Here is a 16,434-nt window from a genome sequence, read left to right on the forward strand (position 1 = left end):
TGAGATTAGAGCAACATGACTAATTGAAATGTGAAGCTTTTTACTTCTACAGTGTGATTTTCATCAGATATGTGATTACCCAAAGAAATTCATGTGGGGGGAATTGTAAGATTTATTGAAGATGCTGATGTTGTCGATAGAGATAAAGCTACTGTACATAGCAGTTCATCGAGAACTTAAGGGTTGTTTTAGATGGCATAAATATGGCAGGAAATATACTTTCCTGTAAGCAGTTATGAACAAGTTTTTTCCATAGATTTAACTATTGGGTGTTCCATTTCTTTTCCAGTGTCTGTGTTGTTTTGTGTTCTGAAAGTAAACTTCCCAAACATCCAAACACACATACTTAAGACTGATAATTGTCAGGAAGGGATTAGAGCTGGGATGAGAAGGCCCCCTTTGTTAACACAAATTATATAACACGTCCCCATAATTAAGCTAAGAATTTCAATATTTAGGAAAACAAGATGCTAACTCTTCACCCCCCCACCCCTTTGAGGCCACAGTCAAATCTAACTCAGAGCAGAGTTAAACGTGAGTAGCTACAAACTGAAAGGCTGACGGTGTATTATGGCCGAATAGAAGTAAAAAAAAAACTTTTATCAGTAGAGTCAGGGTTATGAGCCTGTCCTGAAAAAACAAGGTCAACAGGTTTGAAAATAGACTAAAAACAAGCCGGAAAAGTTATCATAGGCTGCTGCTGCAATTTAGAAAGCCTTAAATCATGTCAAAGTGAGGATCATGCCATTGTTATTGTCAGTTTGACATTGTTCTGACTGATTTAGAAATTCAGATATTGATATCAATTTAATATGAAATAGAGCCAGCAGAGCTTTTTTTTTTGTCCTCGTCAGCCAACCAGCGCTGCTTCAAATGAAACGTCACCTGATCAGTGGTTACCCATCGTCACTGCAAACTAAGCAATCTTGAAAAGGACCATTCCACAATCTCACCACAACATTTGCTGCTGAACAGAAGATAACTGCGCTTACATGAAATGAGCCATTTTTGCTTGGGTGGATGTCTCTAAAGCAGGTCCCTAAGCTCTGGTATGTGTGTGTATGAAGGAGGTTAATTGTGCCTCTGTTTTCAACAGACAAAGCAACTTCTGAATAGCCTGCAACCTAACCTGCTCAGTCAATGTTGACCTCAGCCCTTGTTTAGTGATTAATGATCTCTTTGACAACACCTGCAGCATGCTGCAGAAACTCAGCCGTACACACTTGCATGCGCGCATTGGCTGCAGCTATGCTGGTCTCTGCCGTGACTGCAGATAAGGGACAGTTAGCACATCAGCACTATTTGCTCACCTCTTTCTCAAACAAGGAGGTAAACCTTCCTCTGATAACACAATTACAAAGTGTACATGCTGCGACATTCTCTTGCTTAACGCCACAGGTTAAAGGTGGACGAATATCTGGCACTGAAAGTAAAGCAACACACTCGCTTTATCCCGCTATACAGGAAGCAATGAATAAACCACATGCTTAATCTGTGTCACTGTCCTTTCTACATGTTGGAAAGTAACCCACTGTTAAATGTGTGAAGTAACGTAAGTTTTTTTTTTTCATCACATCTCAAAGAACAAACGACCCCCTCCATCCGCCATCTTCGTAGGTTCAGAAACCCACTTCCTGGTACTTTGTATGAAGGTGCACACACCACACAAACAGGAAACAGTCCTCTTTCATGTGCTTCAAACTGCACAATCTAACTTTTTCTGAAAAGGTTTGCACGAGCTCAGCTCACCTGGTTGAGCCTCAGAAACCTTTCCTTTGAAACAGTTGTTACTTCACCTCTGATCTTATTAAAACCCAACATACAGAAAACTTTTGAAGTAGCAACCCTTTCCTTTGTCTTTAAACTCAGTATGGGGCTAATAAGAAAATATTTAAACTATTTATATTTCATGTGTACCCTGTGGAAACACACAGACAGATATATATATCCAGCGTTTTCCGGTAACTTGCTGTGACACTTATGAGCAGACTGTTCCCAGTAACACATCCTAACTGACTTATGCCAGTTTTAGGAAGTGTATTGGTGAACAAAAAAACTCATAGAACAGAGCTGGAGAGCTCGTTAAGTCATTTTCACAAAAGTCAAACTATGAGGGTGATAAAAAAAAACAGTAGTCACTCTCTTTTCTGGTAGAACATGAACTGTGAAGGTACATAGAGAATACATAAATATCCTCCTAACACTCCATATTGTGTGACCGCTACTGTTGTAACGGACTCAAAAGGGGTTCTTTGATTTATTTGACTTCTAAAAAAGTGCTTCATTACAGCTTTCGCTGCTTTCATAAATCACAAATACTCCGATTTTTCTTGTCCACTGAATGTTTTTTTGTTTTTTTTTCCCTGCTTTGAAAAATGTCTGACATGAATTGAGTCAGTGTGAAGTATATCTACATAATCTAAGTAGAGATTTACTTGAAGCTTAGGAACTTGGCCAGCCGGCAACTTGTTCAGATATGGGACTGGGGGCTGGTTGGGGGACAAACGGATGGGTGGTTTGGGAGGGAGCAAAGGAACAAGAAAATAATCTGCAGGGCCCAGGTTCTGTGGAATAAAGCAACAACAAGGCCTCCATGGGTCAGCTGTGACAGGTCAGCACTCACCATTGTATGTAGGGAAGGGAGTTCCTGTCCCAGCTCCTTTTTGCAATCTGAGAGAGTGTAAACATGGACAGACGGAAGTGTCCAGAAAGCAAGGAAAAGCAGAAGCAGTGTGGATGTTGAATGGAGTGTATGAAGGGGGACGCTACAGCACGTTGTTACTGAAATCAAATACTTCTTTGCTTATAGTAATGACCAAGCAGATTATCTACATTTATTCTCGATGTGAAAATTCCAAAAATGGACTAGATACTATTATATTTGTTGATTATCAGTCAAACAGACTATGACTCAACCGTTTGTCCCCTTCTTACCAGGAACATTGAAACTCCCATTGATCGGCTTCTATTTAAACTCAGTATCACTGATCAGGTCATTGCCTCAGAAAAATCACTTTTTTTTTTTTTTTTTTAATTTCTTAGAAAACTTTAGTTACAGCACCATCAGATCAATATTTCAGCTGAAATCAGGAGTTGAGTCTTTGTGTAACCAAACCTGCTCAATCAGACTTTGATTGTTCCCAGGTCAATACCCCTGGCTGCAGTCTGAGCAGCCCACCAATCAACTTCCACCACAGTGAAACTCCCTTTGGGCATGCATTCGAACAGAAAGGCAAAACTTTTGGATTTTACTTTCCAACACAACTCACTTAATGTGTAATAAGAGTTCAGGCCCAGTTTCCAGTAATTATATATTCGACTTGGAAAAAAATTTGCATCACTAAAGTGTGTTACAATAGATAAAGGCTTGCATTTGAATTGTGCTCAAGAACTATTGCTGATGGTTAAGTTAGGTCTGGAGTTATAACTCTTTGACATGCTAAAAATCTGACTACATCATTTGCTTGACAACACAATTCCTGAAAAGCCGTATTTTAGTTTTCTTGCCTCACAAAAATATGATAAAAATAATAAGCTCTGTTCCATATTGGAATATATATATATAAATAGCATACCTCAAAGTTACATGGAGGAAATTTTAAATGTAATCCCTATCGCATAGTATAATTCATTGTTTTATTGTCATTATTCAATCAGTTTCGCATCATCACGAACATGACGGATGGCTCAACTACAGTTTTAGGCTCAAGTCTTGAAGCCAAGATTTCCAAAGCACGACGCTCGACACATTGCATCTTTTCCAAAAATACGGGGTTTATTGACTTAACTGCAATCAATACTTACAAAAAAAGAAAAAGGAAAAAAAAAAAAAAAAAAAAGTTTTCATACAAGCTCAGAAATTACTGTAGTGAAAACACATTGTTGGAAAAAGAAAAAATACATTCAACAGTTTTACTTTCTTTGTGTCAGAATCTGTTCACCTTTTCCAAACACATGAAGGCAACATAGTACAAGTGACTTAAAAATTGTCCTCCATTATCAATATAAAAAAAGACAGAAGCCTGAGCTACCTGGAATGTATTAAACGAGGCACTTCCAACTGGTCACGAGGGGGCCGAGCAAGTGCATCAAGCATCCAATCTAAATTCAAATAAAATATACTTTATTCAACCCATTTGGTCACAGCTGTTGCTTGTAATAACAGACTGGGTGCAGAAACATTACTGACAAAACATTTCATAAGTCGAACTTTGAGACTCTTGAACAAGTGATGCAACTTTTTTTTTTCCTTTCCTTTTTAAATCCCAATACAGCAACTACTATCCACTCCAGGTACTGTGAGAATACCTCTCCTTAAAGTGGGGCCAATCTCAGAAGACCAGATGAGTCAAATTCACGTAATAACAGTTAGCCACTGTTATCGTTTATCATTGTAAGGCATGAAAGGGACACATGAGGAATGAAAACAAGCGAGTCTAGTTTAGATGGAATTGCAGTCCAATGAGAGGGAGTCAGAAAAAAAAAAAAAAAAAAAAAAAAGTACAATAAATAATCAAAACGCAAAACATCTTTTTTTGCATTTCTTTTTGCTTTTTTTTTTGCTTTAAATTAGTTTCATTTGACAAAAAGTGTAGTTGCAGAACAAAAGTCATTGAAGTACAATATATTAAACTGTGAAAAAAAGGAAAAAAAAAAAAAAAAAAAAAAAAAAAAAAAAAAAAAAAAAAGAAAACCGACAAAAACGTCTTCACAATCTTTAGATTAATATGGAAGATCATAATTTAACATAAAAGAAAATATATTCTATTGTTCATTATCCAGATAAATACAAAAACAAAATTAACAAAAAAAATGCATATGATCACCAATAAATATGTTTTGATAAGTTAAATAAGCAGTGACACGCAAACCTTCTGTCTGGAAAGTTTCTCAAATAATAATAACCGTAATAATAACATTAATAAAAAGTAATTATCAAATAATGAAAGCAAAAAGGGATGTAATGAGTACAGAGTGCTCCTTGGAGCAAGTTGTAAAGTGGGGGGAAAGTAAAGTATAATAGCTTGGAGATCCGATCTCATTAAGTCAAAGGATGTACAACTGCACCATGGGAATGCTGGAATTCCCCCAGATCGGTGAGGATGAAGAGAGGTGGGAGCTGAACAAAGTCATACAGGTTTAATGATCAGTTTGATATCAAGACTTCCTCCCTCCCCCCCGGAAAAAAAAAAAAAAAAAAAAAAGAGCCAGTGACCAGCAACAGGAGGAGAAAACTCAAGGAGGGAGGGGTGGGGAGAGGGGGGTGGGGTCATAACCAACTTCCAGTTCAAAGTCCTTCCTGCAGACTCACCCAGTTCAATTACATAAAGATGGGGCTGGAGAAGAACCGTGACGAGGGGTGGGGGCAAAGGAGAAAGAACCCAAAAAAAACAAAAACAAACAGTAGTCCATTCACCCTAAACACATGCAGAAACCGCCCCAGGCACTTTTTGAACTTTTTTCTTTTTAAAAAACTATTCATACATTTTCAGGGTCTGTTACTTTTTCTTTTTTTTTTCTCCCCCATTTAAGTCTCAACTCAGTCTGTAAAAACATCTGCAGTAGAGCTAGTTACATTAGAGAGCACCGTCTAGATAGCTCAGGGGAAGTGGTATCATCAGAGAGGGAGGGGAGGGAAGGAGAAGAGGGAGAGCGGGAGGGGGGGGAGGGGGGGGCTAGTGCAATGCACTCCCCTTTCCAAGGCCACTTGTGCTGCTACACATTCAAGAACAAATAAAAAAGAAAAAAGGAAAAAATAAACAAGTGGCACCTGGCTAAACAGTCAATTCTTGTTCTTATTTTCATTGTTCAATTTCCTCTCCTTTTTTTGGCACTATGACACATGGCATCATTTTTAAGACTTGATGTGCATAATTACTGGGCTGAAGCAATAATTTGAGTTAAGAAGGTTCCCTTAATTGATTTCATCCTTACCATGACAAGGAACTAACAGTGTCTTGCGTAGGGGAGGACAGGGATGCTTACAGAAGGGGGGAGAGGTAGAGGGGAGTGCCATGTTCTCTTTGTCATCAAACTAAAGTCACTGGTGGATGCGTGCAATCTAGTCGTCAGAGATGGAGAGGCGGCTGAAGATGGGAAGGCGGCGGGTGGTGTCCAGCGTCGGGGACTCAGAACCACTCAGGCTGCCACCAGAGCTGCTCTGGTAGCCTTCTTGGTCTGACAGAGAGTCTGGAGGGCTGGATGGAGCCTCAAACATCTGAGGGGACTCCAACATGGGTCTGAAAAAGTAAGGCGTGCTTGTTGGCGAGGGAGGTGCAGGGGTGTTGGGCTCTGTGCCGATAGGGCCGACACAGAGGCTAGACCCAAACAAGTTGACCAGCTCCTGGCTGGAATAGGTGAATGGGTTGCTGCTGGGCCAATCTGGAACCTCATCAGGGAAGAACATGGGTGGAGGGGTGACAGAGGTGGGGCTGTCTCTCAGCCCAGCTGAGCTGGAGAAGCCGGCAAAGCTGTAGCTGTGCTGCAGACGAGGCTTCTCCATCTTGTTCGAAGAGTTTAGAGGAGAGGACTGCTGGGGAGGTCCACGGCGCTCCTCAGCGTTGTGGATGAAATGGCAGCGAGGCCCATATGGGCAGAAACCAATGGTGTGGAAGGTGCGGCACAGCTCAGTTTTGTATTTGGGATGGCGGCTCAGGCTGCGCAGTTCATGGATACCATGGGCAAACTGACATTTGTCACCATATTTGCAGGAACCGTTCTCCTCAAAGGGTCTGCAAAGCTCCGTCTTGTAGCGGCTGGAGTTCACTTGGCTGCTGCCACAGGTGGGACTGGCGGGTCCCAGGCACTTGTTGATGAGCCTCTCGCCTGTCTCAGAGAAGGAGCGGTCTCGCATGCGGTTCTCCTTGTTGTTGCTGGCATTTCCAACCCCTGAGATGAGTGAGTGGTCCGCTGCCTTCAGGCTGTTCAGAAACTGGTTCTGGCTGAACTTTGTGCTGCTGACAGAGTGCCGCCGCTGGTACACACCTCCCACTGAGGGAGATCCAACCGCCTTCCTGTCCAGCAGGGTTCCGGCGGGACTGGAGATGGGCACATTGGTGCCAGTGCAAGGGACAGACATGGGGTGAGGGGCACCCAGGTTGTTATTGTAACTGAGCAGTTTGTTGTTCTGCAAGAAAAGACACAAAAAACACACCGTTAGCGGAAGAAAGAGTCGACAGTTTCCATCCAGAACTGACAAACATTGGATCATGATGTAAAAAATAAATAAATAAAAGTTGGTAGGAAATGGAGGCTAAAGAAACAACCCATCCCTCGTATTGCATGACTTTTCTTTTTGGCTCTGAACGACATAAGCGGATACAGGCCTATAGAAAAGCAGCTGGTTTGGCAAGTTGCCCTGGTCAGGAATGTGTGCCTGTTTAGTAAATGGAGCTGCAGCAGCAGCACATGAGAGGCCTGTGGGCTGCTAGTGGCTACAAAGAGGCTGCATCATTTGAAAGATAATTAAAGTGGCGAAGCATCGCGCTGGATTACAAGAGAAACCTGATCTGCCTCTCAATACACTCCCGAACGAGAGGAGATGGCCTGTTAGTTACTGATTTACATGAGTATGGAGGTTAACAGAGTAAAAAAAATATCTAACAAAAGCGGGAAAAGGGGTTGCTTGAGGAGAAATCTGAAGCGGATTACTCGAAAAATCTATGCAAAGCCAAACTACAACAAGTCATTATTGAACACACACTGCGGTTAGACGATGCGGATCCCAGTTAACAGTGACCCGGGAGCAAAAGTGGATTAAAACCAGATAAATAAAGTCAATGATTAGCGAGCACGCGGCGGCTCGGAATTTTAAATGTGGCGCAAAAGTTCTCTCAAAAGAAATAAAGATGACATGATCAAACTTGCACTCCCTTCAACTATCGCCTGGCCTGTAAACTGCGTTCTAGCTCGCACAGCAGCAGGGTTAGCTGATGTGGCACATGCGGCGTATGGAAATGCCAAAGTTTGCCATTTTAAACTCTCAAATTAAGGGCAAAAAAAGCCACGCTCCGGCACGCGTACGAAGACATCTGACTAACACAACGCCACCGGGAGAGGAAAAAACAACAGACCAAAACAAACTGTCGACTGAGATTCGAGAGGAGAGGAAAAACAAGTCAACAACAGCAACAACAAAACCAGCCTCCACAGAGGCGGCCCCGGGCCGCGGTCACGCAGCCCATCATTCCTCCACAGCGGCTGCCTCCCTGCTGCTAGCAGGCTAACGAGCTCACACCGACACCAAAAGAAAAATAAAGTTTTCAAGCTACCTTGTTCATTACTTCGAAGTCGAAGAAAGGCGACACCACGGCTGTGGTCATCTTTGCAGCGACCAGAATCAAGTCAAAGGTGGAATTAAAAACCCAAGCGGTGCTTGTTAGAAAGTTGCACAGGTCTGCTGAGTTTCTGATTCGCAGCTCCTGTGTATTTTGGACCCTGCAGACTCCCCCTCTGCCCCGCTTCAGCTCCGAAGCTTTATAATCATTTGCAGGAGGAGCTTGGGGCACTGGGCGTTAACTTTTAGCAACTTTTTTTTTTTCTTTCTTTCTTTCCCCCCCTTTCCTCTTGTGCGCCGGTTTGTCAGTTTGTGTGAGATTACTACACTGCTGGACTCGCTGTGAGTTCTTAACAGTTGTTTGCTTTCATGTCAAAGACGCACACGGCAAAAAATAACTGTCTCATAGTTATCTCTTTCACTTAAAGTCTGCTGCAGGCGAGTTTACTAGCTTGTCAAGTAAGTGTAGGTTAAATATTTCCTGTAAAAAGTGACTTATTAAAGTTACCTTTGTTTGAGGAAAAGTTCAATGTACGGGTAAACAGCTTACATCTAATAAAACACAACCGGTCGCTTTCACAGCTTTGTGGGACAGAGCAATCTGCCTCCAACTTCATTTCCTCTTTTTCCCCCATATGGAAGTATAGTACATCACATTCTAGGGTTGTTTACTGGGGGGGTGCTGCATTATCCTCAGGGTTTCAGCTACCATCCACTACTCTGTAATTAATTTACTCTTAATTGCTGGACTGAAACGTCACTTGTGGGACTTTCCAGTGTATTCAGGCAGTCAGAAGTTTTAACTCTTTCCCCACCACAGTTACTTCACCACTGATCCTTTCCCTCTGTCCTACCATGGCTATTTTTTTTTTTTTTTTGTTATGACTCACCGACAGCCACAAAAGCTCCTCTCCTGAACTGAATGTGTGTGTCGTCAGGCAGGTGATAACCTGATACACAAGTGATCTCACCAGATTCAACCACAGTCAGTCACAATGACGAATGCAAGCCACACAAGAAAGAGCCCGGCTGCAGAGAGTGAAACCTATACAAATCTATTGTGGGCCGTCTTCCTTCTTCCCGCCTTCTAAATCCATGACAGAGCAGCCATCGGCCATGAGTTTATGTCAGCATTGGGTTGCAATAGAAAGGAGAGGAGGGGGAAGAAAGGCAGGATTGTGGAAAAAGAAGAAAAGGAGCTGTTAAAGAAAAAAAAAAAAGTTGGAGGAGGGGATGATGGCATGAGGAGGAGATTTACGGGGGACGTTTATTACTACACAGCGTTGCCCCAGGGAGGTGAGGGAAGAGGGGTGGGGATAGAGAGGCAAAACATTCCCTTTCCCCTTCCTCTTCTTTGCCTATGCAGGGTGGAGATCTTTGTATCTTTGCTTGCAGCAGTGGAGGAGACAGGGAAGGTTGTTTTTTTTTGCACCGAAATGTTGAAATAAGTTGAAACAGAGATGAACAGATACGAGGCCCGAGTGCAGTACAACAGCAGGCCTTTGTGACGCTACAGCATTCTGCGTGCCACAAGAAAAGCAGATATAACTTTAAGCAAACACTTACTTTTTTCTGGACTCTGTCACCGAGCAGTGAGGGTGTGTTTGAACATAAAAAGAGTTTTACGAGCCGGGGCTGTGTAGGGTAATCTCCCCCTGGAGTGTTTTCACAGACGACCGGGTGGGATGACAGACTTGCTGGAAATCACGTCTGCAGTTCAAAGGCCTCGTCACTGATTGATTAAGTGGATCAGATCGATTGTCTCCCTCTTAGGAGTAAATTCAGCAGGGAAGTAGGAGGGGAGTCTGAGCTTTTTTTCCCTGCAAACACAAAAACCTGTTGCGGGTGTGAAGTGACTTTAGGGCCTTGTAAGAAGTCACGCATTGAACAGAATCCCTGCCAGAGTGTAAGTTGGTATAAAGGTATGTTCATGTGGAACTCTCACAGCAGATACAGTACAGATTTGAACCAGGTCAGCAAGGCTGACCAGAATCATCAAATGATGCCTTCTGTACTGTGTCAACCTTGGCCTGAAGAAGCCTAACATGTTACAGTTGTTTACTTTACTATCAGATCTATCATGTCTGCTTGATATTGTGCGACTCAGTTGTCCTACCAAAAAAAATATATATATATGTATATGTATATACATGTATACATATATATATATAGCTATATATGCATATACACAAGTATATATACATGCATATATATAAAGCACAACAATCTCTTTAAAATTCATTAAATGTCAGAAATCTCCAAATTGAGAGTCTGATATTTTTCCTTGAAATGGGGCTGGAATGATGAGCCAGTTATGAAAATGCTTTTATGAGAATGATCATGAGGTTTCCATTGGCTTTTATAGAGAAAAGAACAAAAGGAACCAAGCACATATCATCTCCTCTGGCCTTTTCCCTCAAAGTGGAGCTCCCTCTCTGGAGGGTTGATTTCTGAGGGTACGTGTGCACCTTGAGGTCAAGGCTGTCCTCCTTTTTTAGGCTCTGCCGGAGCTGCAGTCACTCACTCCTCAGCCTTTGCTATGCGGTTTGATTTTTCCCTCTTGTGCTGTCGTCTCTGATGACCCCTCCTCAGAAGGGAGGATGAAGATGGACCTTGAGGTCACTGATAATGTTTAAGTGGGATGACAGGATGTTAAATTTTTTTCTAACTGAACAGGAGATGAAAGAAGTCCGAGAGAATTACAACAAATTGTTTGTGGTGACTCAAATAGCAACAGTGTGCTGTAGCCCCATGTTACAACCAACAGAGGGCAGAGTTCTTCCTTTTCTCTTTCTTTTAGTTGCAGATTTCACATTTACCCCCTTCCTCTTGAACTTATAAAAGTGTTGATGTATTTGCAGTCGGCATGACTTTGGATTAGACCAATTACATCTAAAGAAGAACTTCAGCTCGGTTAAATACAGCTCAGTTTTTGTGTTGCATTGAGATGGATGAGGGCTCAGCAGAGGCCTGCATATTGTGTAATCACTAACAAACTAAATCACTAGCCCTGTATGGAGCAGAGAGACTTATCAGCGGCACAACATACAGTTGCTCCCACTGGTAGTGTGGTAATCTTAAACTGCACAGCACCACATCCCACTTAATGTGACCGCAAGCTCATTAAACGATGTCTTAAAGGAGAAACAAGTTGTATTTTTACTGCTGGATGGGACATAATGTGTATTCCGGGGCTGTTGATGAACGCAGGTCTCTTAGGGTTTCATATGGTAAATTTTCCAGTTGAAGTATCTGCTGAGAAAAAGAAAACGTTGCCCCCGCACACTTGCGTTTTCAATTCTATTAAACTATTGAACTATTTACCGTATGAGTAACAGCAAGTGGAATTTCTCCTCTTCTCTAGTTTCCTTTTTTGAAATTCTTGTAACTTGGATAAAAAAAAAAAGTGACTTCTATCTTTGATTAAGCATCATCACAACTGACAAAAGAATGATTTTACCAACTAAAATTACTGAAATGATATACAAAATGCCCAATATGCAGAGAATTGTGTCGTTCACCTATATTTTATCATTTAATCTTGATTTAGACATTTATGCTTTATTTTCTTATGCTCTGATTATTGAACAGCATTAAGAATAAAAAAAAAAAAGTCAGATTTCTTTTCTATTAATGCTGTGAAACTAGTGGATTAAAAAGCAACACGATATTCATCTGAAATCTAGTGAAGCAAAAGTACTTAAAAAAGCCCCGTAACTTGGTCGATATTCTTTAACCACTGCAAGCATGATATATTGCTGGAATACCGTCAGTGGTGTTTCAGCGGCTATTAAAAGCCATAGATTAGTTAACACTCCTATAACTTCCTACTTTTTACCAACATGTGAGGACATCTTTCGTAACACTGACAGGACAGCTCATCAAGCAGCTGCATGTTGAGCAATTTGTGGTCAAGGTTAGCCAAGTTCGAACAAAGTTTGATCTCTTCTCATGTAGTCATGTGTCAGTCCATTTTCACCGAGCAGTTGTGCGGGTTCCTTCTCTTTATGCATTCTCTTTCCATCATCCCAATTTGTGTGATCCGGTTCTTGTCTGTGTAAGCTTTGACAGCCAGGGCACCGTGATTGCCTCCTTTCATGTCTCATGGAATACCAAGTTCATGTGGGAGCACTGTGGTCATCTTGCAGGGTGAAGCCAGCCTCAGCAGAGGATAGTCTGGGGGGAGAGAAAGATTGAGGGAAGAAAGAAAATAAGAGCTTGCAGCGATTAATTGTCCATAAGAGTAGCCACAGTATTGTTAGTGGTGAACCGCCAACTGCTCTTGCTGATGTTGTTCCCATGAAGCGCTCCTACATGCCCATCCAGTCACTTCCAGTGCCCTTCATCTCACACTGGGTGGGATGCGGCATCAATGCGAGACTTGGCCCATTGACACGTCACAGCATTGCAATCATAACCAGAGTTCAAAACAAACACCATTTTGGTTTGTGGCTCTTTTGGTGCCAATCAGCAGTGAAACAGAAGAAAAATTCTGGTGTTTTCGTTAAATGGGAGGTTGCAAAAATAGCAACAAAACAAGAGAGTAAGGGTCAGCGTTTAAAGAAGATTTACTGTCTAGTTCTCTGCTGACATGCCAGTCTCAAGAGGGGGGGGGGGGTTGTATTTAGAACGCAAGGCCAGCTTCCTCATCTGACTTCCTGACCCACGTTTCCTGAGGAACAATCTCTCTGTCTATCCAGAGGGCTCATGGGAAGGGAGAGTTTGGTTTCCCATTTGCTCATTGGGGGTTGCAAAGGATAGCGCGAGGTCAAAACCATTGAGCGATAAAAATGAGAAGATGACCAGAGCTTTATGGAAAATGAAGCAGCATGCTCTCCAGAGTGCAGACATTGGCAGATGATATGTGTAGACGGTGGAGAACGAGCGAGACACAGAGAGGAGTCTGGTGCTTGTTATGTCCAGTCCCCTCTTGGGCTCAGCTTGCCTCCACTGGGGACTGGACAGATCTGACCTGGGTCCAGGTGTCATGAGCGTGCAGTGGACGCTGAAACAGGATATTCCACTGCTCCTCACTCCACACAGAGAAAAATCAATGGGCTTTGTATAGCATTTGAACAGTGGTAAGCATTCTGTCACCAAAAAAATCCTGCCCCTGTTCCATCTGTCTTAACTCTGTCGCTCTCCCAGACTCCACAACCGGGCCTGTGTGGTCACTCCTGGACTAGAATTACACTGTCCATGTGTCCGGCTCTGGACAATACACAAAGCCAATTGCCTGTGTGACTCTACCCACTTTTCTCACACTTTATACGGCAGATTTATTGAATTGGAATTGAATCTCCCTTCCAAATGGCTGCATTTTGTTTTTCATAACAGCTCTTTTGATGATATGTGAATTGATGGGAGCATAGCTAGCATTAAATCATGTTAAGCTGTGAGAATAGGGTCGGCTGTTTGCGAGCCGTCCTCAGTCAACCCAGGGTGTATGGTGATGTCAAATTCCTTGTTGTAGGCGTGTGATCAGTTCTTCCAAAAAACTGCTTTTGTTCTTACAACTACTCTAATTCAAACCTTTTCGGTGCCTGAATTTATTGCCAATGGAATGCTGGAAACACTAATTATCTGCAGGACTTGTCTCTTGAGCTTCAGTGTTTCAGATTTTTTTTTTCCTGTTACGCTGCTACGTTAGTCATAAATGTCTTTTTAGCTCTTAAGGGATTCCTAAGAGCTCAACACGCAACATCAGGGAACAAATGCCAAAAGAAGACAAACACAAGCAAATTAAGACCATATTGCACAACATTTAGAAAAACTGAGCCTCAGAAGCGGCATAATAATGGCATGTGTTCTAAATACAGAAAGCACAGCTGAATTCAACACCCAACCGAATCTAGAATTGTAGCTATCCATCAGAAAAGCCAATGATTTCAGTTAGTGTCACTTTTAATGTTCTCATGGTATGACCCCCAAATGACTGGAGTTATTAGCAAAACCTTTTGTTGGCTTTAATACCCTCACAAGTAGGATAAACTGAGAAAGATCAATATTGATTCATTAATGTGACATCATTTAGTGCGTGGTAGTATACAAAGCTAAGAAATAGTATATACACCTACCTCCTTATGGTTCAAATAACAAGGCTTGAAGGCCTGACCGTGTATATCAGCATGTTTATTGGTTGTGTTTTCTTTACATCTGGAATGTTTCTTTTTTTGAAGATACAATTTTCTATGGGAAATCTCAGACAAATGACCCTTATCCAACTTGTCACATCATCCATCCACTTTCCATCCCCACCTAATCTAACTCAAGTGTCCTGGAGATCCCAGCTGCCGTTGGGCAGAGGCAGGGTACACCCTGCACGGGTCACCAGTTCATTTGTTAATACCCCTTATCCTTAAACCGAAATGAGCAGCACACCTTTTTATGTTGCTAAAATGGTGTATTCTAAGCCAAATGATAATCTTCCCTAAATGCTGACCAGGTAGATTTTGGTGCAGCAACCCGTTCAAATAGCTATTGAGGACTTAACTAAAGAGAATAACAAACTCGCAAAGAACCACAGAATTAAAAGTCAAGCATTGTGTCCCATATGACTCAGTTGGAAATCTCCAAGACAAAGGCCCATGGATTATTTCCTCCACTGCTTCTCCTACCTCCCTATTCAGACTCTGTTTACTCAGTTGTTACTGTTATTGGGGTGTGTGCCGTGGGTTGTGTCTTTGAGTACTTACTACACCAACAAAAAGTCTTTTATTAACATGTCGGGGCACCATGAGCTAAACAGCTTCAACACCATTCATCCAGACAGTATTCCCTCACTGGCTGTTTTAATGCAAGTGGTGAGGAGGGTAGTCCGACATGTTGGTCCAAAATCCCCCATAGATGTTCAATTGTGCTGAGACTCGGTGACTGCAAAGGCCAATACACGTGATTCACAGCATTTACATACCCATCCTCATGCCCCATGAATGGAGGGTTATTCTTTTTGGAAGAAACCCCTCCCATCAGAATAGAAATGTTGAGGTAGATCATGAAATCAATCACTCAGAGACAATTTGCACCATTGCATAACACAACTGTATTGTTGAGGCTTTACCTTTCATTTTAAAATAAAGTTTTTATTGTGGATTTTATGTTGAGTTTCTTTACTGCAAATCTTTTTCCCTCTTGCTCTAATCACACAGTCGCTGTGTTATAAAATTGGTGCTTTGTGCTTTTCAAGCATGTTGAGCTCTCGGGACCACCATAGCTTTTGGTTTATGATGAGACCACGCAAGTGCGCATTCAACAAAACCTAGGTGGGTAATTGATTCTAATCCTAATTTGCTATCTTAACAGCTACATGCGTTTGAACTTCGGCAGATTTTTCAGGTGTAAAACTGCACCTCTGACTTCCCTCCAGAGATAAAAAAAAGGTTCTTGTAACATCTGCTCTTTGCTTTTCTGTGACCTGCTGGGACTCCCAAAGGGTGACACGAGCTTGTGAAGTATATCCGCTCCCAGTTTAATGGAAAACGGTGAGGAAATGAGTAAAACTCCAGCAATGTGGATAAAGATCAAGGCAGAAAGATTTCCACAGAGGAACACTAAGAAAGGCTCTAGCCCGTTTTCTGTTCTTGGTGGGGCCAGAATACATCATCACCATACCTCTTTGATTGTAATTTTGCAGATGCACTCCCAGTCGCTCAAACAAAACAACTCTTAGGGATTTTTGTTGTGATTGCCCACAGTCCTCACACATCACAGCCCAAAATAGTTTGATTTCAGATATGAGTCTAAGTTGCTTCTTTTTCCTTGTTTCTTTTTTTGTTTAAGGATCTTCGAGGCTTGTCCAGTACAACTGCCCCCAACTGTTCCCCTCTCCGCCTCCCTTTTTCCTCTTGCTCTTTCAGGCTATCTTCTTCCCTGGCAATGAAAGAAAGTGCAGCTGTGTGGAGTCCTTTGAGCTGAATGAGAAGAATCAGCCCATTTGATTGACTTTCCTGGCCAAAGCTATAATTTGCTGCTGCCAGGGCCTAACATGCAGTCCGGGGCAGTTCCTTGGTTCAAGCCACTTGCATTCAACAAGACAATGGGGATTGTCCTGCACCCATATAACAGACAGGGGTCTGGTTGCCTGTGTGCCAAACTGTGGATGCATTAACAGGTTCGGGTCGGTTCCAACAGGGGCTATTTATGTTAAACACTACCTTCTT

General features: G+C 42.2%; 1 protein-coding gene across 1 annotated transcript; it reads right to left on the bottom strand.

The window, feature by feature from the left end:
* Positions 1-3,754: 3,754 nt before the first annotated feature.
* On the bottom strand, positions 3,755-8,451 carry zfp36l1a (zinc finger protein 36, C3H type-like 1a). Its single transcript, XM_075447598.1, has 2 exons — positions 8,271-8,451; positions 3,755-7,126 (listed from the first exon to the last, which is right to left on the bottom strand). Exons 1-2 carry the CDS (start codon positions 8,319-8,321, stop codon positions 6,062-6,064), a joined length of 1,116 nt encoding a protein of 371 aa, XP_075303713.1. The 5' UTR covers positions 8,322-8,451; the 3' UTR covers positions 3,755-6,061.
* Between the last annotated feature and the right edge of the window lie 7,983 nt (positions 8,452-16,434).

The sequence above is a fragment of the Odontesthes bonariensis genome, chromosome 17 (assembly GCF_027942865.1).
Source record: "Odontesthes bonariensis isolate fOdoBon6 chromosome 17, fOdoBon6.hap1, whole genome shotgun sequence".
Taxonomy (NCBI): domain Eukaryota; kingdom Metazoa; phylum Chordata; class Actinopteri; order Atheriniformes; family Atherinopsidae; genus Odontesthes; species Odontesthes bonariensis.

Coding starts and splice junctions, on each gene's coding strand:
- zfp36l1a (XM_075447598.1), bottom strand. CDS start 8,321: ATGACCACAGCCGTGGTGTCGCCTTTCTTCGACTTCGAAGTAATGAAC. Junction 7,127..8,270: donor ACTTCGAAGTAATGAACAAG/GTAGCTTGAAAA, acceptor CTTTTCTTGCAG/AACAACAAACTGCTCAGTTA.